The following is a 16671-nucleotide window of genomic DNA, read 5'->3' as shown; positions in this document are numbered from 1 at the left end:
TGTTGATTCGTGTTGGTGGAGATTTGCGATTCCATTTATCCAATTTGAATATTAAATATGACAGAATATTGCAAATTCAAAGTGTATGGCAATTGAAACGGTTTTGAACAAAATCTGAATTCATATTTAAACAACATTGGAACCATCCGAATAACACTTGAAACCATATTTTGACAAAAAATTTCAAGAGATAGACGACCTACTGTGTTTTTCAATTTTAAATAAATTTTGACGAGATTGGAGTTCAAGTACTGAGTTCATAAAATTAAGAGCGCCACTTGAAAAGTAAATTATCGCATAAAATCGAAGTAAAACTGATGGCATCAATCGCATCGAATAGGGGATGGTTAAAATGTCTCGATGCGATGTCAAAATGCAATATGTGTAAATAAATAAATGAGTAATTTATGTTCATCATAAATTAATAGGTAGCTCCGTTCGTTACCATCAAACGACATAATATATCATGTTTTCGTATGTCAATTGAAGTGCAAATAGAAATTTATAAGTATGTACATTTCATTATGTATGCTATTTAATTGTTTACTCGTTTTACCACTTTGTCCTTCATCCCATTCACTTATCAAAATTGAAAACTTCGAAGTCGGAAAATAAAACAATCGATTGAAACTACAATTGCTATGCAAAAGTTTTTTTATTTTCAAATTCACATCGTGTTTTCAAATTCAAGTGTTCTTAATCCTCTTCTCATTTATTTATTTCTTCATTTTTTTTAATTCAGATCGAATAATGCATAGCCATGGAACGTCAATGAGCCAAAGTGCATTATTTGGCTGTTCCTCGGCTGGTCATAGCGGTATCAACCAATTGGGTGGAGTTTATGTAAATGGCAGACCATTGCCCGACTCAACTCGGCAAAAGATTGTCGAATTGGCACATTCTGGTGCCAGACCTTGTGATATTTCTCGCATTCTTCAGGTTTCAAATGGATGTGTTAGTAAAATATTGGGAAGGTAAGCAATTTAGTCTTTTTTTTCTTCATTTTCAACGATGTTCTTTCGATGTATGAGATTATTTTGACTGTCAGTCAATTCATTTGATAGAGAAATCATCTTCGTTCAAAATGAATATTTTTAGAAAAATTCTAAATTTGTTTTTAATTTGTGTGTTTATATTTAGATATTATGAAACTGGTTCAATAAAACCACGTGCGATAGGCGGCTCAAAACCAAGAGTAGCCACCTCACCAGTTGTACAAAAAATTGCCGATTATAAACGAGAATGTCCTAGTATATTTGCGTGGGAAATACGAGATCGTCTATTATCGGAAGCGATCTGTAATAGTGACAATATACCAAGCGTAAGTATTTTCCATTTTTATTTCGATTTTAATAATGTATCGTATTTGTATTGTGAATGTAATTTCTTTTTGTATAGTCATATTATTTTTACATATTTTTATTATTTATTTGATATTTGGAAAACGTTATTTCATATTTGGAAAATGATTGATTCCTTTAGATGATTGATTCATTACAATAGAAAAATAAATTAGATCGGATTCATGGCTTTCTCTGAATATTCTTATTAAATCACCAAAAGAAAAGTGAAACAGAATGGTCCGAAATGAATGTCGTTCTTTTTTAATCAAACAAAACAATAACATAACATAAATAGTTACATCCAAAGATTTGAATGGTTGACTTCACTCCCTCTCTCTCTCTTCTTCGTTATTTACATAATTTAAATGAAATGCTACACACAAATTTCGTGCATTTACTAAACAAACATAAAACGAAATAAATTTTGTTTTACTGTCGACTGCGAGTTATTCCATACATTCGATATGAAAATATTGGTTATTTTTACAAAATTGTCGAACAGTTGTAAATAGATATGTACAACAACCGTATGGTATTATTTTTCGTTAAATCAAGGTAGGTGTATGAAAACATTGATATTATTTATGTGGTATGCAAATGCAGTGGATTGCTTCGTTTTCGAAGCATTTGATATGAACATTTTCACATTTACAATTACAATATATAACGAATCGACAAACGACGAATATATAAAATAAATGACACACACACATCTATATATATAAACACGCACACAAATAGATCGGGTACGTAAAAGAACGGCGAGAGTTGCAAAAGTAAAATTGTCGAAATGGTATGAATAAGGAGGTGTGTTTAATCATGCGCACCAGTACGTGAAAAACCAACAACAACCTCATGTCACTACTACCACTATTATCGTCTAGAAAATCATTGTGTCTTTCTTAGCGAATAAGCGCAGCGTGTGCGTATTTTATAAGCGAACATGCTTTCATCGTTACAAAATGAACAGAACAAAAACAAAATTCGATGCGAGCAAGAACGGGAATAAGAACGAGAAATCGCATGTACGCACGGTAAATGCCAAAGCTCCCCACTGAAATGTGTTAAGCGAACAAAACCAAAGACACATTAATATAAATACACACAATCACAAAAACAGGATCAGCACCACTTTTCAAACAACAAGCAAGCGAAAAAAAAAGTACTTCATAGGGCAATCCTATTTGATATATAAAGAAGAAGAAAAAAACTAAACATACAGAAGATAAAACTTTGTATGGGGCTAAGTCCGTGCGTTCCTTTTCTCTTTCTCTTTCTCTGTACGCTTTTTTTCTTCACTAAACACTTTTCATGCGATAAATTCTGAAATGTTTGGAAATATACTCGTATTTTCCACTTGAAATGTATCGCTGTCAAAGAACAAATCGAAATATTTTGAATGAAAGAAAGATTAGAAGCAAGAATCAAATAACAGTTCAACGCCTAGCAAATCGAAAGTCTGCTTTTAACATTACATGCGACACGTACTCCATTTTGAATAATTTGAATCAACATCAAATTTGCATAAGTATAATAAAAAATGTTGGGTGTTTGCATTCAGGAAAATTGAAAAATCGTCAAAAGTTTTCTTCATCAATTTTGTTGGTAAACCACATGAAGGCACACACACACACAGATAAACACATATATACATTGCTGCAATTTCATTTAATTCGATGAATTCCATTTTCCATTTGCATTTGGCGTTTGACGTATGCGTTAACAAGATCAAATAAATTTACAAGATGCAAAAACTGCAATTCTTGGTTAACGTCACTTGTGTAGATGAAGATATGTCCGTACAAGCGAAAATAATTTTAAAGTTTGACAAGTGTTTTACAAATGTATGTCGAGCTTTTTTAAAACATAAACTGTCTTATTTCAAATTTATATTGTCGCCAATCTGCGAAGGCTGAAGTATTTTTCTTTTTTTTTTTTAATAAATTGAAAGTTTTGAAATCGAGTCAAATATCCAAAAGACTTGGAGAAAATTGAAAATATTTCTGATATATTTTATTGAAATGTCAATAATCTATTCTGATTTTTCTAGTTTTTTTTTTTTCAATATTAAACAAAAAGTCGGCGATAAGGATTGTTATCTATATAGAGCATTAAATGATTCAAATGCATTGATTATGATAAATGCTTGGAAAGCAATAAATTGTAAATATATCAGACGCATATTTTCAGCAGATATGAATTTTGTTTTTACGACATTGCCATGATCAATGGGATGTTACGTAGATGCGAATAGGCGTACTTTCACTTTGTTGACAAATTGGCAGAAACAGATAAACATTGACGAAAATTCGCAGTTGCGTAATGTTAAGAAGACGTTTGCAAATTTTACGTAATTTATTTTCAACAAAATGCTATGTTTTACCCTGGTGCGTTCGTCAGCAAAAACTATTTTGTTGCGTCGCTAAAATAACTGTCTGTTTACTCGGTGTTTACAGCAAAAAGTTTTTCATTTGCAAAAGTTTCACCTTTAAAACCATAATATATTTTTAGCGACATACGGCAAATGAATGATTTAAAATCACATTACATGATTTGCAAGATTTATATCCATTTAAAAGAAAAAAATCGAAACATTTTTGAATGAAGTTTGAGATAAATACCGCCAAACTGCTATAACAACGACGTAATGCATTTGTAAAATTAATTGACTCATAAAATTATGACATGAGTTGTAGTAAGGCAGATAAATGGTAAAAAAACGCTGTTATAAAATGTTCTATTGATTTTTTGAACCCTATCTAATGTCATTCCAAATAAACACTAATGAAATTTCGGCAATAATTACATTTTCTGTTTTGAGTTTCCACGTAAATTGCGGAAAAATTGTATTTGGTTTTGCGCCAAGTGCGGATCGGCTGTATTACAATGAAGTGCAACACGCACAAGCACAGTTTTCACGGAACATAATCGAAAATCGAATTTTGCTTGGGCTTGCGCTTCTATATGGTTGGTACACACAAAATATTCCCATTTTGCATTACCATATCAAAGTAAATACATGCATTTTGCGAAATCACCCTTTTTCATGGATGGCTCCGTTGGTAGACAAGCAAGAAACAAGCAAATGAAATGGAGAAAAGTTAATAAAAAATTTGTTGAATAAATTTACCCATCAGCGTCGTCTCATTTGAGGCCCGGTAATACTTTGTTTATAGTTACAAACATGCGTACTAATAGAACAGCCACCGATTCACAGCAATTTCACATGGATTGGATGGAATGGATGGAATGAATGGATGAAGATATAAAATTGTGAAAATGTATGTAATTTTAAGATTGTTGTGTGGATTTTCTTTGTGCGTTGAAACGAGTAGGCAGATTCGTTTCGTGCAAATTGGATGATTGTGTTTGTATTTGTATTTGCATGGGCATACGGGAGAAGCGTTGGAGGGCATTCAAACAGGCAAACATTCATAAGACGAGCATTCTGTGCGTTTACAAATAATTCTTTATGCCATTCATTTTTTTTTATTTTCAACGTCGCCAAGTTCAACCATTTCCATCATCAGAGGTTTTTTTTCCTCTGCTCTCTCTCTCTCTCTCTCTCTGGTTTTTCTTATTATTTTCATCGCTTTACACATGGCTGCGCACATAGATCCCACTGTGCATATTTCCCCATTTTCGTGTTTTCACTGAGACTCGAGCACGTTTATGTATACTACAGACTTTATATCGGCACATAGATAACTAGCAGGGAAAAAAAAGAAGAAAATCCTATTCGAAATGAAATGGCGCCATTCAAAACACACGGCAACACACACACACACACACACACACACACATACATTGTGTGGAATGGAATTGAGCTTTTGGAAACCAACTGAAAATGCGCTCAGACAACCATAGACGTGGGCTGTTATTCATTGACAAACCAAATAAAATATATAATTAAAGAAATTTCCTATTTATATTTCCATTCACATTGAAACAATTACTCCAATTTCAATTCACTTGTGACAAAATGTCGTTCCAACATCTTGACTCAAAGTGTACAATCAACGTATTCGCATAATGCAAAATGCACAATCGTACAAGTGATAAGCTTCTTCATGTTTGTGAACAACAAACAACAACAAATAATAATAATAAAAAAATATTCGTATTTTAGTCGTTTTTAACATAAACAATTTTCGCTTTCCTCTGACGACTAATTATGTGCTACGTACATTACTTTTTATGCATACAGTAGCTGCATTTAACTTTTTAGTCTTTTCCCTTTGCTTTCATTTCGTTTACAAAGAAAACAAAGAGTTTTCAACTTTATTTTTATGTACACAACCGTTTGAACAGAGAATTTCTCGGAGAAAAATACCGCATTTCGAATCGGTTCACTGTATATGTGGCCTCAAAAAAAGTTGTATGAAATACTCATCAGTTTCATCTTTATTTTAATTTAAAAAAATTAATTTTTTTCTCACATAAATTTCTCGATTTTCTATACAAATTTTATTTATTTATTTATTCGGTTTTATTGTCTACCAAAACTGGCCGACAGTTACAAATCAAAGCTTGGAAAAGAGTAGTGAACCCTCCTTAAAAACCAAGATCTTTTCAAATATCAAATGTATAATACAAAATTCGTTAAAAATTAAATTAAAAAATAAGTTTCAAAAAGGAAGTATTATCACAAAAATAGACAAATTCAAAATTCTCGAGATCATTTGAGCTCAGTCAGATAAAATCAAATTTAAACATACAGTTGAATAATTAATTAAAAAACTAAATTGGTAATAAAAATAATAATAATAAATAAAATAAATAAATTCTTTAGTTTAAATATCACATCGATTGGTATTGTAATGATCGTTAGCTTCTCAGTTTGCATAAGTCTCCGAACAAATTATCCGGAATACTTTCTAGCTTTTTCGCGAATACAGCCGTTGGTAATGTTGGGTCAATATGCAGAGCAGCAAAGTTGAATGCTCTGCATGCAGTGTAAAATGACGAATAGAGAACGTAGTTGGTTTTGCAATGTTTTATTCGAATGAACTCTGGATTTCTGAGAGTTCTTATTCCTCGATTGATGTTCATTTCATCCATTAGTGCTGGGCAATTGAATCTACCCTTGACTAATTTATGAATAAACATAATAGATGAGTTAACTCTCCTTCTAATCAATTTATTTAAATCCAAATTCTCTGTTCTTTCTTCGTATGGGGCAAGTATATATTCATTGTCATTTCGATTTATATAGTCACCGTTTAAAAATATCACAGCTTGTTTTTGAATGCTCTCAATCATTGATCTATATTCTAATTGACGTGGTGACCAAATTGAGCTTGCGAACTCCAGGTTGGATCGAACTAAAGATGTATAGAGTAATTTGGAGATGTCGGTACTGTAGTTTGCTCTACATAATCGTCTAACAAAAGCTAGCATTGATTCAGCTTTTTTAGTGATGAATTCAATGTGTGATTTAAAGTCCAATTTAGTGTTTAAAATTACGCCTAAGTCTCGAATTTCGTTCACTCGTTCTATTTTTTCCCCATTAATGTAATAATCATATTTGACTGGTTGTTTAGTATGTGAGAATGTGATGATTTTGCATTTGTTGAGATTCACTGAGAGGCAGTTATTATTGCACCATTTGATAAAGTTGTCGATTGATAGTTGGAGTTGTATATTATCATTGATGTTGTTTATAACTCTTGATATTTTTTTGTCATCAGCGAAATTGTATGCTTTTGATTGACCAATGTTATCGTCAGAATCATCAAAAAACACCAGAAATAAAAGTGGCCCCAAAATAGATCCTTGACCAACAGATGAAGGAACACCAAATGTTTCTGAGTTTGAATTTCCCACACTACAAAATTGTTTACGATTTTCGAAATATGAAACAAACCATAGGAGAGTTTCATTACTGAGTGAATATTTGGCGAGTTTTCGAATAAGTAGTGATTGTTTAACCGTATCGAAGGCTTTGGAAATATCGGCATAAAATACATCAGTTTGTTTGCTTTTATCAAATGCGATGTTTATGTCAGCTGTGAATTCCATCAAATTCGTTTCAATGTTTCTATTGGGCAAGAACCCATGTTGATTTTTTGACAAACGTGGTAGAATAATTAATTTAAGTTGATTATAATTGAGTTTTTCGAATACTTTGGCTCCAGTTGGCATTATATTTACACCCCTGTGATTACGTATATCATTTCTCTTCCCCGATTTGAATATAGGTACTATTTTTCCAATTTTCCATTTATCGGGATATATACATTCAGTTATCGATTTCGTAAATATGATATGGAGCGGTTTGACAAAGTTTTCTGCACATTTTCTTAGCAATATTGGTGATAGATTATCAGGGCCAGATCCTTTATTCATGTCGAGCTCATTAAGTACGAAAAAGATTGCGTCCGGTGACGGGATAATTCTAAATGTGTTCTGGTCATTTCGGTTTTGAATAAATTCTATGAGATCATTGTCTGACTCATGTTCAGTATAAACGGATGAGAAAAAATCAGCGAATAGTTGAGCTTTTTCTTTATCCGTGGTGGCAATTCTGTCGTCTAGTTCCATTTTACATGGTAATTGGTTTGATTTCCTTTTTCCGTTTACAAATTGCCAAAACTTTCTCGGATTTTTCTTTGTTTCCATTATAATTCCTTTGACGTAGCCTTCGTATCGTTCTTTTTGATATATGTCAAATTCATCACGAGCCTTAATAAATTTAGATTGGTCATAATCTTTATTTAAAGTACGGTTGTTGCATAATTTTTTATATTGTCTATTTCTCGTGTTTTTGAGGTTTGCAAGCTTTTTGTCGTACCAAATTGGTTTATTTGTGTTTCTAATGGTTGATTTTGGTACAAATTCATCGATGACATCGTATACCACATCGTAAAATGAGTTCACCATTTCGTTAATATCGTTAGATGAAAGTATACTGTCAAAATCGATATGATTTAATTGGTCGTTTATCAAATCATAATTCGCTTTCTTAAAGCAATAAATTGATGGCGATGAATTGTTTGATGTAAAGCATCGTGGTTTGCATTCAATGCTACAAACCATTTGATTATGCGCTTTGTCTGCCATATCGATTGGTATTAGTGGTAGGTCAGCTTTTTCGACCATAGAAAGTTCAGGAATATTTGTGTAAACTAAATCGAGAATGTTTTGACTTCTATTGCGTAGATTACAAATTTGAAAGAGGCCCATGTCCAGCATATGAGAAGTGACGTACCGTGCAATTACCGCTTTTTCACTATTTGAATCACCGATCATAGGAAGTAGATCGAAACCGTCATCATTCGATTTCCAATCACATTCAGGAATATTCCAATCACCAACGATGACAATTTGATCAGCTGTTTTAACTTTGATGCTGTTGATTGCCATTAAATGTTGTTTGAAGACGGATATATCAGCATTAGGTTGAATATATATAATGTATGTTATGAATACGAAATTCCCAACGATTGGAAACGCTGTAGTTCAGTGTTTAATTGAGTAGGGCGGCGCCGCCGTCTATACATACAAATGTCCATTTAAATCAGCGCCATCTACGCTAAAACATACTTTTGGTTGAAAATAAAACGCCATCATATTCCGACATTGGAAATTCCACGTTAAAAAAAAGTTGCGCAACCATAATTTGATGAAATGATAACAATCTTAAGCAAAATGAACGATTTAAAACCTACTTGGTTTTGTTGATTGCGGTGTTATTGTAGCCGAACGAACCACAATAACTTAAATTTATAGATGTTTTGAATGTTTTACAGAAGAATATATTAGGCTGGTCACTTTTGATCATCTTCGAGTGAAAAAAATTCTAATTTGAACTTTTTATGCAGTTTTTCTTGCAAACCAAAATTATGAAGACTTGGAAATGCACTTTAAAATTTCAAATTATGGATGTGTAGACATGGGGCGAATCACGCTAGTGAATACTAGAAAACGAAGCCAACTTCACACCAAAGGCCATATAATTTATATGAAAAACTACTGAGAGCCAACTTCACGCACTAGAATTTTCTAGTTTTCTAGTGAAATCTTATCAAAAATTAGATTCACTAGAATTTCGTGATTGACCTCATGTGTGTAGAACATCCCTACAATGTATTTAAAAAAAACTCAAAATGTTCCAACGAAATGGATGGAAATGTTCTCTTACGATCCGAAATTCATAAAATCTTTTTCCAATTATATTTATGAAGTTTATTAAAAGTTTTAATTGCACACAATATTTGTGATGATGTGTTGATTATGTGTACCAAAAATGTATGAGAATTCATCTGAAAATGATTTTATAATATTAAAAAATTGTAAGAGAGATCGATCCGATGACCATTCGAAATGTTATTTGTGTACAAACTGATGGTTTCGGACTGTTTGTGCGGGATTGAATTCAAATGCCATAAGCGGATTTAATTTCAGCATTGTTATTTGAATGTGTTCAACAGCGATTCAACAAAATATAATTTAAGCGGATCTATGCAATTAAACAAAATATTTGAGGCACTTTGCAAAGTTCACATTTGTTAATGCAGTTTGGTGAAGAATTCGTTTCGATTTTGTATCGAACTCGCATGCATGATAATAAATTGATTTGCATAAATTCGATTTCGAATCCATGTCCATCGTTTACATTCATGTCATCACACTTATCGAATCATTTATCGGCTAAGCATTTGTTTGCAAGAAAATTTCAACGACTAATGAAAAGATTAATATTTATTTTATGTTATGAAAATGTATTCGAAATTCATATGCATTTTGAATCGGCTTTCATATGTAATCGCCATACATTTGATTAAGTCGAGATTCAGTTAATTTCTTTTTAATGGGCAAATGACATCGAATACATGCTGATTTCTGGAGGCGATTGAAATTAAATGTTTACTTGCAACGAACGGTTTTTTTTTTCAAAAGAATGAATCAATTCGATAGCACATAATATGCTAGTCGGTTACCCACAGAAACAATACTAACAAAATGCACATTTGACTTGTCATCAAATGCGGTGCGATGAGTTTTTTTTCCTGTCGTCTCAAAAATTTTGTGAATGCAAAATCCCGTCGAAATGCGGATTGAATTTGATTGAAGCCTTCGGATGAAAATTGAAAATAATACATCTACGATTCGACAATAGTCTTAAACACCCTAATAGATTCACTGAAATGTAAATAATACTTAATTTTGTTTTATCAATTCTATTTTTCTTTGCCGATGCGTATCGAAATGTACGGCGCCGACGAACAAAAGGGGACCACATTCTAAAAAAGAGTAAACTAGTGCCGGCAAATTTTTGGTTTTGATTTTAATTTCGTTTTCTGTTGTTATTTTTTTACATCATGCCTATTTTGCGTATAGTTGGCTATCACGTATAGAATAAATAAATGTATCAATCAAATGAGTACAAAATTTCCTTTTCAAAAAAAAAAATAATGTCCAATGTGTCGGCTTATCCTATTTCGGTTTTATTTGTTTTACTTTATTTCAACAAAAAAAAACTTTTCACTTTCCTTGTTTGTGATAAAGACTCATTCCCGAAAAAAAAAACATTTAAACCGCCCTAATCAAGCCTTCATTCTCTCTTTCAATGTGAACACATACATTAATGGTACGTTATGGGCACACATACGCTTCAATGATTCGGCCTCATTATATGCATGCAATGTGTACATTGTGCTGTGTCTACAGCCTGCATGCAATTGCGCATAGTAAATATTATATGACATAATACAAAATGAAGTATTACGATGGAATACAATAAAAATAAAAGTACAATGTGCTCAAGCTAAAGCCAACGTCAGGCAACACAGTGAAAGAAAGAAAGAGAAAGAGAGACAGCGAGAAAAAAAAAGTCGTTATCTCTAGTTGTGTCGAGTGTGGTGCGGTGTCCGTGTACCAATTTCTGTTTCTCATCATCAGTATTATTGGTATATTGTAAAAATAAAGCTCACGGTATGGCGTTCATCTCACAGTGTAGATTTGCGTTTACGAACATACGAAACATGAAATGTTCGAATCGGATGAACAAAAAGAACGATCTTGCTAAATTTATTTTATTAAAATGCTGTTTTCCAGTCGGATGAATTCAAATAATATGTTCAGCTCGTCTGCCAAAGTTAGTCAATTGAATTGAAAAAAGGCAACGGGAGAAAAAAAAGGAAGAAAACTACAATGGCACCCTTTTAAGCATTGTGTTATTTTTATTTTTACTGTTATAATATAAATCGTGTACCGCACGCTTTACTTTATTATTGTCGATGCATGTGTATATGATGTGTGTGTGTGTTACTGTGTGTATATATATGTTGAAACGTATTCATGCAACACATCGAAAATCTTTATTCAATATTTTTGCATGATGTAAATAGATGAGTGTTTTATCGTAACCAAACTTTGTTAAAATTCTATTGTTTTATTTGTACCAAAGAAATATTGTTGATTTGTGGCTTTTTGTTTTCAAAAAAAAGAGACATGTTTGTTAGATACAATAAGTGAAATGAATACTGCACATATGTACGTTTTTTTTTTCTTCTCCAGACTATCGACTAATGTTTTTTTGTTCTCTATCTTTAAAATGATTAGGTTTCATCAATAAACCGAGTTCTAAGAAATTTGGCGTCACAAAAAGAGCATCAAATTCAACATCAAAATGAATCAGTGTACGATAAACTGCGGATGTTTAACGGTCAGTCGGGCGGTTGGGCTTGGTATCCGGCGGCAGCGGCTGCAGCAACTGTCACTTGTAGCACTGCAAATGTTCCATCGCAATTATCGATTCCGGCGCCATCAAGCATTACAAATATTACGGCTAGCAATTTATCAACCAATTTAAATGGAAATCAATTAATTCGCGATGATTCACTCAAACGAGGTAATCCTTTCGACATAATAAGTCAACACGTGTAAATGTCTTCATCTTCGATGTTTGCAACGTCGTGTCTTTTTCTCTCTCTCTATATATATTTATTTTCATTCATCGGAATTGAGAGTTATGATGACGATGATCGTCATGATTATTATTATTATTATTATTAGCCAATAATGAAACGGAATTAGTTGATATTTGAATCGTTAGTGCTTACGATGTGAATGTTTTACCGTTGAGTGCACTTTAGCAAATTGAACAATGCAAGAATCTCACTTTTATCACAGTCGGAGATTAAAAGGAAACATTTTTCTTTTGCTCATGGTGCATACCGAACCCATATATTGCATATTTATTTATATTTATGTTGTAATCAGGGTAAAACTATGGAAACGAAATATTTTCTAATCAGTTCATCCAAGGATTAAACTTCACTTAATTTTTCGACAGGGGAAAATTGTGTGTGTGTGGCGATGGTGCTATATCGTGCAGCGCCTACATCAATAAACTTGCTCATCTTATGCGGTTGCTTTATGTGTTTTGCTCTTTGCATGCTCAACTTTGTAGTTACGCATCAGTGACGTCGAAATAAAGCAGAAAAAAAAGAGCGGAATTTTTTTTCATCGCATTTAATTCTCCATGAACACCATGAAAACTGCTAAAAGGGCATCAAGATTGTGTGTGTATTCAAAATCGAATCGATGATGAGATGACGATGAGATGGCAACACACACACAGAGACACATATATATATAAAATATATATTAAGTTTGTGATATATCCTGATTCATCCGTTCCAACGTGTGCAGGGTAAAGTGTGAGCGTGGCGATGTTTCGCTGCGCCTATGTTTCAAATTAAATAGGCTGCATCGAAGCAAGACCAGAACACTTATAAAACGATTTCGTACACTTATTGCTGGCAATTATTTGTATCTTATGAGTTCCGTTAACTTTTCATACCCTGTTGTTACTGTCACTGCGATCTTTTGTACTGACAGATTTATTATGGTGATGTTCATTGAAATGTACAAATGTGAAAAATGTACAAAGATTCAATGCACACGCACTGTCTCCATAATCAAAACCTGCGTGCCATGCATGATTTTTATTTACATGTAAAAACACATAACTTTTGATTATTGAAGTATACTGTACTCGAAAAAATAATACGTGCAATTTAATTGAAGCTCTTTTTGTCGCATTCTCTCAAACGAAATATCACATACAATATATAATCAACCCTCATGTATTGCATATCGAGTCCGAACATCGATCGATTACCTAGAGATAAAATCTGTAATCAGTAATCCGTAAAAAAGTGCTTATAACGCAAACTTTGCTTGTGACAACCAATAATTGGATCGGCATTTTCGAGCAAAAAATCACACAATAATACAGAAAAAAAAGAAGGTGTTCACACAGTTTATCTCTTTTTCTTCTCTCTGTGTTCACCAAAGCAACGGCCCAATAAACAATATAATGATTATGTGCTCATAATGATGAAAATACATGTAATATAAACAAATCATAATTAGCTACAACAAAAATGAATATTACGTCTTTTTCTGCGACTCGTACCGAAACCAAACAACAATGCCAATCAGAGTCGGAGACAAAGCGTGGTAGTGTTTCCCTCGTGGTTTCTATATATATTTGCAAATCATCAAAAATTAGGGTGGGCGGTGTGAGTGCTCTGCATTTCAAAAAAAAAAAAAAAAAACGATGTTGATTGATGTGCCCCACATCGATGCCGTTGCGGCTTTTGACGGATTTTCGATCAAAATTCGTTAAAGCGTCACAAACACATTGCATGAATGTGCTTTTTGCACATTCCACATTCTTACCGTGTATAAAACTATTATTAATATGGATCTTTGGTATTTTGAGAGGGTTGCAAAATAAAACATATATATGTAATGCTTTGTTGGTGAATTCTTTGGTGAATTCCAAACACATCGAACCACCACATGAATTCTATAGTCACCGATTTGGTATTAGGGGCTATGAGTTCACATGCCTCAGACACAACAATACACTGGCATTCAATGAGAGAGAGAGAGAGAGAGAGAGAGAGAGAGAGCCAGAGAGAAAGGAAAAAACGGTGAATGAAAAAAAACGAAAGCAAATGAAAAGAAGAACACTCCGTCGAAATCCTCGACAATCAAAAACGAAAGCCTATGCTTAATATACACCTGCAAAGAAAATGGTTTTGTTGTGAAAAGCATTCATGATCTTTCAACACAATCAAAGGGTTTATTTGAATTACTTTTGTTGGTGGTTTTTTTTTATGAACACTATCGAAACAAATGATAAAAAACAACATTTCTTAAAGAATTAATCAGTACGAGTGGCATGGATCTTTTTATAAATATACCCTATTTAAACAAAATCGATCGCTTCAATCCGAAATCAATACAAATTTCTTTGTTTGTTGGTATCGTGCGTATGTGTGGGAAGGGAAAAATCAACAGCTCCGTTCAATTCATTGCACTCAAAAAGGATATCCAATTACAAATAACCATCGAAAGTATAACATTTGTCAAGTTGTGTCAAAAGCAGAACTTGGCCAAACCTCGTTGCCACATATTGTAGACCGCCTCACTCTTTCTCTCTCTATCTCTATTTGTGTGTGTATTTATAAAATTACATAATTTAAGTCAATTACAATGTATTAAATTAGAGCGATTGTGAGCGCGCAACACATTTTCTATTCAGATGATTTTATTAAAATCGCTTGATTCCATGATGTAATATGGTGTGTTGCTCAGTCTGTGTGCATGATTTGGTTAGCAATTAGAATATCCAATTATTACTTGTTTCGATTTTGTTCATTCTCACATTGTATAAATTGTTGAATACCGATCCCACTATATTATTGCATGCAGTAATGCGCACACATGAGCCCTTAATTGATAGTTGCGTTACTGTCGTGGCGACAAACACATCACATCAAATATTTTCGGACTCGGACTTGTGTCGCAAATGAAATATATTTACTTCCTAAATTGGCTTTTGTTTTGAATATGTTGACTATCATCGTCTCACTACTTTTATATGCGATGTAGCACATGGATTATGACTCAGTTCGGTTGCTCTTTATTTATTTACATACATTATTTGATTAGTTTCATTAGCTATCAAAACAAATTGCGAATATCTTAAATTCAGTTATTATATCAAGATCTGACGATTTTTTTGCTGTTGTATGGAAAATTTTCCATTTCACGTCACATCCATTGAATTGCTGATATATGGTTGAAATTTGTTTTTCTAAGTCATGATCGATTCCACTCAAATTAAATGTATGCTTTTAAATTGTGATTTTTCTGATAATTTTCAGATTTATTTTCAGTCGACGGTATAAATCAAACACCATCATTGGCCAATTCACATGAAAGTACATCGGACGGTAATTCAGATAATGGTGGAAATTCATCCGGAGATGAGGACAGTCAATTACGTCTACGTCTCAAACGAAAATTACAACGAAATCGGACATCGTTTACCAACGAGCAAATCGATAATTTAGAAAAAGGTATAATATGGTTGTTGACTCTCTGTCCCTTTCGTATCTAAAACTAGTTAAATTACAATATATTCACATTTAAATTTGATTCGATTCTCAATATTTAATGAAAAAAGAATTTGAGCGCACACATTATCCGGACGTGTTTGCAAGAGAGCGCTTAGCAGAGAAAATCCAACTACCCGAAGCAAGAATTCAGGTACATTCTAAAATTAAATGATATTACCTCTTTGCCTTGTTCAATTCATTTGATGTCAATGGAAAAGTCAGTGCGTCACATTTTGAAAATCCACATCTTTAACATTAATGACTATAATGTGTTGATGAAATCCCTTCAAGCAATTTTTGAACTCAATAAATGCTCAAAATGGTACACACGATATGGCTTCTACCGTTTACACACAAGCATTGATTGTCGACACTTTTTCATCATTCGTTCTATTTAATCCGTGCTATATAAAAAAGAAATCTGAGCAATCGGTAATTTAATACGTTTGACGTCATGGTGCAAAACAATTATTCCACACGTGTTCCATTTAGTATGGATTTTGGCAGTAGATTTGTATTGTTTGTAGCTGGTCGTTTTCTGCATTTGGATGATCATTTAATAAAAATTAAATTCCATACAATTTAAATATTGAATTAACTTTGTGGGTATTGTGCAAAATCAACGTATAGGTCTGGTTTTCAAATCGTCGAGCCAAATGGCGTCGAGAGGAGAAACTTCGTACACAAAGACGATCTGTGGACCAGCAGAACAACAACAGCGTTACCGGTTCAGTTTCAACGGCAAATAGTCAAAGCAATGGCGGTTTAGTGTCAGCCAATGGTGGCAATAACAACGGTACAGGTTAGCAAACCAATAAATATTTTACAATTTTTCGATTGGATGGTGTGTTTTTTTTTCTTTCGACTATGGAAAAGAAATGTAACGAAAACATTTTTAAAATGTC

At 33.0% G+C, this 16671-nt stretch overlaps 1 protein-coding gene across 4 annotated transcripts in view; it reads left to right on the top strand.

The window, feature by feature from the left end:
- The window catches only part of LOC116336666 (paired box protein Pax-6-like), a 37812-nt gene that overhangs the window by 18430 nt on the left and 2711 nt on the right, over window positions 1-16671 (top strand). For 3 of the 4 annotated variants that reach the window (XM_031760672.1, XM_031760670.1, XM_031760671.1), the window contains exons 4-9: window positions 743-974; window positions 1141-1321; window positions 11910-12198; window positions 15533-15727; window positions 15835-15917; window positions 16397-16568. In XM_031760672.1, the coding sequence (XP_031616532.1) occupies window positions 743-974; window positions 1141-1321; window positions 11910-12198; window positions 15533-15727; window positions 15835-15917; window positions 16397-16568 (1152 nt within the window). The remainder of the gene's footprint in view (window positions 1-742; window positions 975-1140; window positions 1322-11909; window positions 12199-15532; window positions 15728-15834; window positions 15918-16396; window positions 16569-16671) is intronic. The other variant, XM_031760673.1, reaches the window with a different exon arrangement.

The sequence above is a fragment of the Contarinia nasturtii genome, unplaced genomic scaffold (genome assembly GCF_009176525.2).
Source record: "Contarinia nasturtii isolate CC-2019 unplaced genomic scaffold, AAFC_CNas_1.1 Cnas_scaffold_187, whole genome shotgun sequence".
Lineage (NCBI taxonomy): Eukaryota > Metazoa > Arthropoda > Insecta > Diptera > Cecidomyiidae > Contarinia > Contarinia nasturtii.
This window is presented reverse-complemented; position numbering and strand designations above follow the sequence as displayed.